General features: G+C 37.4%; 1 protein-coding gene across 6 annotated transcripts in view; it reads right to left on the minus strand.

The window, feature by feature from the left end:
- TNS3 (tensin 3) overlaps positions 1-9,847 on the minus strand; it is a 253,382-nt gene that overhangs the window by 197,528 nt on the left and 46,007 nt on the right. For 2 of the 6 annotated variants that reach the window (XM_088150081.1, XM_088150082.1), the window contains exon 1: positions 9,680-9,844. The exons of 3 other annotated variants lie outside the window; for them this stretch is intronic. Coding sequence is in view for 1 of the 3 variants with exons in the window: in XM_088150080.1 (XP_088006206.1) it covers positions 8,015-8,017 (3 nt within the window). In the remaining 2 variants the exon portion in view is untranslated. Of the gene's footprint in view, positions 1-8,014; positions 8,131-9,679; positions 9,845-9,847 lie in introns of those variants that run through there. One more of the 6 variants, XM_088150080.1, reaches the window with a different exon arrangement.

The following is a 9,847-nucleotide window of genomic DNA, read 5'->3' on the forward strand; positions in this document are numbered from 1 at the left end:
TGAACCCAAATAGAAATCACTCTCATGTAATAAAGCTATTCTAGTCCTTGAACTTCTAAAACAAAACCAAATACCCTTGCAAACTTTTTTTTGTAATAACTTTATTAGAGTTTTAAACAAGAAAGGTAAAAGCAAATAGAAACTAATATTTAGAGTACAAAAAAGAGAAAGAAAGAAAGAAAGAAAGAAAGAAAGAAAGAAAGAAAGAAAGAGACAAAGTCATAGAAGTAACTTCCAATTTTCTTTTACAGCAGTTATAAGTATAAATGTAAATTAACCTCTTGCTCTATGGTTATAACTTCCATTTTTTTCTATAATCTACTATTTTTTCTAATCATCAAAACCATAAGTTCATTTTTCCCTGTTTCACGCAAAAAAGTCCAAAAGGGGTTTCCAACTGGCATTAATCAGTGTCTTTGCTCTAATTAAAGCTGTCAGTTTAGCCATCTCAGCAAGTTCCATCATCTTCACCCTCCATTCCTCCATTGTGGGTAATGTCAACTCTTTCCACTCTTGTGCATTTATTAATTTCACTGCAGTTATCATATATAAAAACAAAGTTCCGTGACTTTTTCCAACTTTTTGTCAATCAGTCCCAAAAGAAACACCTCTGGCTTCAATTGTATATTAATCTTTAAATTCTGAATTAATATATGTAACTGAGTCCAAAATTTTCTACATTGTTTACATGTCCACCAAGCATGGTAAAATGTCCCCTCTTGTTGTTCACATTTCCAGCATAAATTTGAAGTGCCTTTATACATTCTAGACAATTTTTCTGGTGACATATACCAACAATACATCATTTTATAAAAATTCTCTTTAAGGTTATAACATAATGTAAATTTCAGTCTTTTCATCCACATATTCTCCCATTGTTCCATTTGTATGTTTTAACCAAAAATTTTAGCCCATTTTATCATACATTCTTTCATTTGTCCTTCTGTTTCAAATTTCAGTAAAAGTTTACATTTTAGCACTAACAGGTTCATCATTTGTACACAGTTCTGTTTCAAACTCAGTCCTACAGTGTTCAAAACCAAGAGTTCTTTTATCTACTTTAAATCTTTCTGGTAATTGTACACAGGAAAACCATTAACTAGTATATCCTTCTAATGCCATATCTTCTTTTGATTTCACTTTACATTCTCCTTGAGAAAATTCTAATATGTCACCATAAGTTAACCATTTTTGTTTAGTTATCATTTCTCTTCTATAAATGTGCTTCTTGCGCTGACAACCACAAAGTTATTTTCGGACACAGAAAAATGCTTTATATCTATTCCATATTCTCAATGCCCTTGCTTTTATGGAATTATTCTTCCACATCTTCCTCTTTCCTCTCCTGAATAAGGTGATCAACACAAGATCTAATTACCAGGTTTGATGAAAACCCTGACATTTTGAAACTGAAGCTTCACCGAATTAATGCTCCCTGAGAAGCAAGGAGGACAGAATGAGGATTCTGACAACTACAGCAAGATTAGCCATTCCAAGCTTACTTTGGCTATAAATGTAATGAAGGTACTGAGGACTTTTGCCCTCTTAAATCACATATTTTTCAAAGTTCCCTAGAGGAACAATTATCATTAAACCCATTTTAAACTTTTAGCACAGATATATCAGAAAAGGTTCAAATCAAATGTAGGTTTCCTGCTTTTAATAAGCTGTGCAAAATCTCTAAAATATTTCCTCTCAGAGAAAATTGTTCAATAGTGACATGCTAAACTGCATTATATTTGAGATTCTTTTATAGTTCCTCTCATAATTACTGCTGCCAAAGCAATTTTCTCTGAAAAACAACTGTTTATTCCAAAATGGTTAAGGCATTGTATGTGGTATGTCAGTTTCTGCAGATCACTTTTCACATACTTACTGAGTGAACATACACATTTCTTCAACTCTGTTAGGCCAGTGCATCAATTTATTCTTATTATTTCAACAAATCTACACAGCCCTGTTCAGAACATTTTGAAGAAAACAAAACATGAAAGCCTCTGTGGAGTCTGACAACTAATTTGAAAAGTATGGGGCACAAAACATAACACAGGTAAATAACCAGAGACTGTAGGGGGGGGAAGCAAAATAATGAAGTCATTAAATTACACACACTGAGGTAAAAAAAAAAAAAAAAAAAGCCTCAGAATAAATTGGTGAAATAAGTTCAGTTTAAAAACTTAGGACTCAGCTGTTGCAAAACAGCATTAAGTTCTTTCTGCATTTCTAAACAGTATAGAACTACATTCCCACACAGATTGAAGATTCCCTTTCCCTGATATCAAGCAGGAAACAGGGAGGCAGGCAGGCATCAACCATCCTTCCATGTTTCCAGCTTCATTCCTTCCTCTGTGTTTGATGGAGTTGAATTCCTGGGTTCTTTCTTATAAAAGCAGACCAGGCTGGGCCAACACACCTGCCCATTAAGTACTCAGTGAAAATCAATCTGTCACCTTCAGCCTCAAGCAATTCATTATGCAATCCTGTTATCACACTAGTCTGAACCTTGGGGCTTATCAGAAAAGAAGAGCGCTATAAAGAAATGTCATAGACTGTCCCCATAAAGCAAGACAATGATAATTCTAATACCAAGAGAGATTGTAGTTATATCTAGTAGCAGTTATGGGAACATGTCCCTTACTATCTTTTAGTAATAATCCTTAATCTGAAATTTCCACCTATTCAGCTATGACTAAAAGTTAAAACTATGCATGCACAAATATAATAAATATTGTGCAGCCTTGAAAATGTTACTGAACTATAAGATAACATGTTAACAAATGATTAAACCAATGATTCCCAAAGCTTTTGAGTATGAGGACTCTTTTTTAGCATTAAAAACAATTGTGAATTCCCATAGGATATTATTTTTGGTATCTACTGACTGTAATAAAACATAATAAAAAGCTAATTTTGAGTAATGCTTTAAAATGAGTTTGCATTTTATTAACCACAGTAGTATCTACATGCAACCGAAAAACAGTATTACATATATGAGAGCCAGTTTGGTCTACTGTTTAAAGCACCAGTCTAGAAACCAGGAAACCGAATTCTAGTCCTGCCTTAGGCACAAAGCCAGCCAGGTGACCCTGGGCCACTCACTCTCTCTCAGCCCTAGGAAGCAGGCAAGGGCAAACCACTTCCAAAAATGTTGCCAAGAAAACTGCAGGGACTTGTCCAGGCAGCCACCAGGAGTTAACACTGACTTAAAGGCACAAAGCCATTGAGTCTATAAAATACTATCATTATTTTCTTGTTCAAGGGAGAAAGCCCTTTGTGCATGCTTAGAGAAGCCACCCAGTCTCCTGTTTTGCTACTGTGGATAGCAGACCACAGCTGGAATGCAAGTATGAGACCAGGACTCTTGCTTGGTCTAAAAGGGGTTTCCTTACCAGCCCACAAGTGCTTGCATGATGGTGACCCCAGGTGCGCAAAGAAACCTTTAACTGCAGAGATGCTGCTGGTGTGGCTGAGGGAAATAGCACAAATAGACCTGGAGTACCTCTTCCACCTCTGAAGTGAAAGTTCTACTGCTTCACCCTAGCAGTGATGAATGGGGGGGGGGGATACTGCTAGTGCAGCCCTGGAAGATGAGGATGCAACTGAACATGACTCAATCAACAGGAATTCCTGATTTGATATTAAGTTTTCCTCACAGCAGGATGAAGATGAAAGATAGCTAATACAGTCCCTGCAGTATTGTGTTCAGGCAGAAATTCACAGACTGGATCAGACAAATGTGTTTGAAGATAGAAAGATGCAGTTTTCAAATAAAAAATGTATATTTTTGTGTTCTGCAACAAAGCATCTACTCCAGGGATAGAAGATGGTAACAGTTTCTTCTCCACTGTTTTGGGGCGGGGGGGGAAGAATCTTGTTTGTCATGCAAACCACTGATATATTCCTCAGGGTTACTGCAATAGCTCCCAGGGAAAATTTGTGGGAAAGACAAGAAGTAGCACTAAGTTGTCTATACCTTGTGATCACTGCGGAAGGGGAACAGAATTGGTCAGACTGTAAAATTTTCAGAATGAGAGTTAGCTACACCTCACTCTTGGCTAAGAGCCACATGACTAGGCATTCTTCCTTCTGTTTATCTCAAGGACTGCTCCTTCAAGGGGGACTAAGAAGAAATTGTCTTCGTACCATGTAGATTGTCAAGGACAGCCATGCTTTCACTCGGGGGGGGGGGGGTTCAGTTAGGTTAGATGGTAGTCTGTAAATGTTTAGATAGTTTTGGATTTTGAGTTTATTAACCCAGTCCCCAGTCAATCATTCCAATAGAGCAGGTAAGACAGTGCTAGGGAAGGGGGTGAGCTGATAGAAAAGACCTAAAAGCTATACATCCTGTAGCAGGCTACATTTCCCGTTTAACAGGCATGCAGAACAGAGCAAGGACCAGACAACTGATCCAAAAAGCAACTGAAGATGTCACTTGCTTACAGCTCGGATCAACCTACAATGCTGAAGAATTAATCAGCTTTCCAGACTCAAGCATGATTTTGAAAACAGAGGAAGGGCAATCCAGGCCAGTAATTCAGGTGCTGTGGAACTCATCCCCCAAATTTCCCCCACCAATATCATTAATCCTGTGCTGACAGAATAAAGGTCATTGCTTTTTCATATCATACTGATCTCTATTTCTGTATACACACACACACACACACACCAAATTAACCCAAAACTCTCTCAAAGTTATTTTCAAGGATAAACTACCTTCAATTTAACAATGTGCAGGTTCAATTTACAGATACTAGGCTACTACTGACTTCAGACTGCATGAAATCCTCTAATACTATATCAGGATAATGTTCTAATCTAATCTTCTTTCTCATGTTCCAAGTTGGTACAGTCCCAATGTTATATAAATATTTATAATCTATTCTAAGTGGAGCTTCCAAAGATCTCCCATCCAAATGATGTACTGTTTTAGTGGAAAGATTTTTCTGAAATGATTCAGAAGTTCCATACAAGTTCTTGCTTATTTCTGGATGCATCTGAAAATTATCTACATAGTTCAATATACTATTAAATGTACAGTCATGAATCTTCATATCCTGACACTTACTAAAAATATTCAGTTTAGTTTTGACTGTCAAGTGTCCATTAAAAAAAAAGTGCCATCCTTACAATCTATTCCTAATTGGATGTTCCAAAGACCTACCATCCAATTGATGATCAGACCAAACATTTTACATTTTGGCAATGCCTTATATGTTGCCAGACAATTCATTGTCTCCTGTATCTAGGGTTTTTTTTACAGTTATTTCTTATTAATCTTTAAGAAAATATCAACATTTATCAATTTTCTGAAACTATGTTGATGCCTATCATATGTATCATAATATTCTAATCTTTGCCATTCCATTGCTGAAAAACTATAACATGTATGCATTGAACACAGACAATCAAATCTTGAAGAGCATCACATTTTAGGCATATCTAAAATTATGCTCAGTCTTCCATCACTGCCAACCAGTTTTTATTAGACAATTAAAAATACTAAGAAGTTTCAATTATATTTTCAGCCTGTGAACAGTCATAGACAATCAAAATTAATTCTGATTTAAGATCAAGATTAACCAGATCAAGTAAGTTCAATAGTGAAAGAAATAATGATTAACTTCATTGTTTTTGAAGAGAAGACATTACTCTTCCATCATATAAGAAGTTAAAGCCCCAGGCTCAAATTATCCCAGTAATCTCTGGAAACCAAAAACTCTTGCAATTCCCCTGCATGTTTCACTGGAGATTGTAATACTGTATGTTGGGGTCAACCACACAGTGTTCATCAAGACATCTATGACACTGCCAGATAGAATCCCTGGAGCTTTTGTTTTAAAATAGTTTCAAAGTCTTCTAAAATGGCCAAAATCACACAAGATCCTAAAAGCTCACTAGTCTCGCATGGAACTTCATACACTGGGATGCAAGGATGCTAAAATCCCACAAATTTTAAAGTGATAACACTGAAGTCTCATGAGATTTCAATGCTCTCATATGAAATTACATGATATTTAAGAGTAAAACCTACTCCATGCGGTTGCTAGGAGTCAAAAATGATTTGATGGCACATAATCAAAAGAGTAAAATCACCACTAATCCTCTGAGATGATAACCATTTCATATACATAATTAAAAGGCAAAACAAAACAAAAAGGCTGCCAAAACTCTTATTATATCATGGGTTTTAAACCATAGAGCTTCACTAATATTTTACAAGTTAAACATTAATGCAGGACAGTTATAATATTTCAAGGGCTAAACAACTGTCACAAACTACAACAAGCCTACACAAAACAACATGGTACAAAAAAAGTTTCCTCTCATGTACATATAATATGTGGATGCATTCACCAAATCATACTGAAATTTAGAATAGCCATTAGAGTTCAGGAGCAACAAGGTTTAATCAAACCTTGCATGTCTAAAAGCAGGATTACCTTTCCATTACAACTTTTTCAGGTCTCTTAAAATACAAAACTGAGAACTGCCAAAGAAAGGCAGTCAATACTTGGCTGTGGAATGAGTTTCCCTCAGCCTTTAACTGAAGACTTGTTTGTACACAATACTTGCATTTTTAAATGTTATGCAGGTGCACTAATCGTTATCAAAAGAAGAGACTGGGACAATTATGAGAAATCTTGCCATTTCTGATCATACAATGAAAGCTCTTAAAAATTATGACTTGTGGAATGAAAGGAAAACACTGGCTGAGTTCTCACATCATATGAGATTTATAACATAATTTGTTGCTGTAAAGTGTTGCATGAAGCAACTGCTGTCATTTGTAAAGCATTCTGCATTGCTCAGCTTGAACCCATGCAAATGTGGTTTGTTTAGTATATCATGTTTAAGGAAACCATGATTTAACACAATATACATACCCATGTTAAATTATGGACCATGAATTACAAACCTTAATGGTTACATTCACAGATCATGTTCAGCCAAAACTAGACATACTCCAATATGGCTTTGGGCCCTATATGAGCAAAGTGTGGCAACCAAATACCACCAGATGTCAAGTATAACATGGGTAAATTGCTAACTATAGTAGTGATATTTTAATGAAGATGTTCATTTATTTTCTAACAAGAATTATTTTCTGCTGGAGTTATCCATTTGTATGGATTTAAATGGACTGTTTATTAAATCATTTTTATGCAACTGCTCTGGGTTCTAAGACAATGTTACAGCTCTTGTATGGAACCGAATGTGGCACTGGGTGGGAGAGGTCACTGACTTATATAATTTTCAAGCGTATGACAATTATTAACACCTTAGTATTGCACTACAATCCAGTGAGGTACTAAGCACGTTTTCTGAAACAGAAGTGTTTGTGTGTGTATACATATGAAAAATCAACTAGATTCACTTTAAAAGTAGAATTTTAACCCAGGGTGAATCATATCTGATACACTCCAACAATGTTGAAGAGCACATAAGGCTCACAATTTAACCTGTTGTCTTGCATAGGCAACAGTTGGCATTACAAGTAAAAGCAGTTGTGAGATGCTGTTAGTCTTGTACTATAATCAAGTTACGCAAATGCTACCTTTGTTTGGAGGAAGGTGTTGACATAGCCATTATTTCAAAGATAAAGAAAATCAACATTGTATTACTAATGGAGAAATTAACACAGCTACAAAAAGTGAACTTTTAACCCAGACTTCAGAGCATTTTATTTATTGTAAAATAGGTAGACAAATAGTTGAGCTAATCTGTAATTCTGGTTTTAAAGCTATAGTCAGTCTAGCCATCTCCAGTCAATACAGCTCTTAGCTATGGTGGCCGGGATAACTGGTACACCTGAAGGGCACCAGGGTGGAAAGCATTGACCTGTCTTAATGTTAACTGTCTATCTGAAAACTACCTACTGTGTTTGTGAGTATCACAAAATCTAATCTATTAATGGAAAATACTGCTTAGAACATTGTTCCCATGTCGCCAGGCCTTTTTAATGCTATCAAGTACAGTAGTAATATCCTTTTATCATGAAGTAAATTAGACCCACCATAAGAAAACAAATGACAGCCGGTGCAGAACCAATCAGATGTGTTGTCTGAGCCAAGGAATCTGTTCCTCTCACACCTCATCAGGCCAAAGCCATTGGTCTTCCCTCTTTTCTTTCTGAAAATAAAATAATTTTTCTTTCACTTTTCTTCCTTCTTTTTCTAATGAGTGGGCAGGCCAAACAAGTTATCCAAGAGACATCATTCTACATCAGCTTATGGCTATCAGTGGCTCCTGGCAGACACTGATCCCCTTGATCCTATCTAGACTCTGCCCAAGTATAGCCTGAAGGCAAGCATTAGAGAAGGCCCACTCAGTTTGGTTCTACACACAGCAAAGCAGAAACTGAGGTGGAGGCTGCCAGGTCTATCTTCAGAAATAGGCCTGATCATTTGACAGAGATAGTTTTACACAGCTATTCCTCTGTTTTGTAGACATTCTGTTCTGCATGCTGTCATGGCCAGGTAAAGGAGGCCAGAAGGACATCAGTGGGAATAAGTTCTCCCAAACAAGCGACTTCTTCCCTCCAATCCAGGGTTGAAATCCTGTGGATTCCAGGAAAAAAGCCACTTTCCTATACCACTGGTACGGAGCACTATATAATAAGGCACATAGAGATAACCCACAAAGGTGGTAGATTCATGAAATGAGGTCAGGTTTCCACCCTTTTTAACACCCCTCCAGCAATGTCCTGCTAATTTACTCCTCATTGTAAAAAAAACTGACCTTTCAGACAATCCTCTGGACTAAGAGTAGGAACTGAACCAAAATCTGTTCTGCTACCCAAGATTAACTCCTTAGTTCTCTCCACAGTTAACTCTCCAGTTGACAAGGAGCATTATCCCATAGTCCTTCAATAAAATCTTTGCTCCAACTTCAAAGTGGTAATGGAATTAGGAGCTCCATTAAAAAAATATAAGTAGAGTTCACACGGTAGCTGCATTTGTACAACACACCTGTGGTTAACAACCACCTTTTGCTTGATTAAACCAATTTCTGGGTTCACTTAACTTTCTGAACCACAAACTAATCACATGAACTAAGAACACATAACATGCCAGCCTATAACTAATTGCTCCATTTCTGGGAGTGAGAGATAAGGAGAGATCAGGAACATAATTCTGCCCAAGGTAAATAGTTCTACAGTACTCTCAAGTAATTCCAATGGAAATGCAGAACTTGCTGAAATGTGTCTTATTAAAATAGATGGCACTTAAGTGTGTTTAACTCCATCTGGATTGTGTCCAGGATTTTATACATTTAGTATCTGCAACACGGCTTTTCAGTCAATTTTAAGCTTTACGGCGGATTTAGGAACGACAAAGTGATAACGTGTGAACAGTACAAAAACCGTGGGTGCAATCATAACGTTGTTACAAAAGGAAAGAAGCCCTTTGTAAAAACAAATCAACTACCGAATAATTTTTTTTTCTTGCAGCTGCTTTCAGCAGCAGCAGCAGCAGCAGCAGCGACAATTACAAAAGAGTATCTTGAACGCGCTGAGCCGTAAGACACGCAAAGGGAAGACCAACCCGAACGCTCCCAACTTCGCTAACAAAAGCAGGACTGAGAATCAGCCGCGCGCAGAGGCTCATCTACTCTAGCTCCAAGCGTAGTGCTTGGGCGAATCGAAGTGTGCGGGTGGTAAAAGCACTACAGATTTTACCTTTCAGCCCCAGCTCCCCAGTCGGGCGCGCTCGCTCGCTGACTCGCCGGGGCTCCCTCCAGCAAAGCCAAGAGGCGCCCCACACGGAAGCGGCTGAAGAAGCTCCAGAAACAAATCCCCCGCAGGAAAGGCAGCCTTCCTGGGACTTCGCTGCCTTCAAGGCGGTCC

The sequence above is a fragment of the Python bivittatus genome, unplaced genomic scaffold, assembly GCF_059951505.1.
Source record: "Python bivittatus isolate LINGU-HERP-01145 unplaced genomic scaffold, Pbiv_v1 ctg000610_np1212, whole genome shotgun sequence".
Classification (NCBI taxonomy): Eukaryota; Metazoa; Chordata; class Lepidosauria; order Squamata; family Pythonidae; genus Python; species Python bivittatus.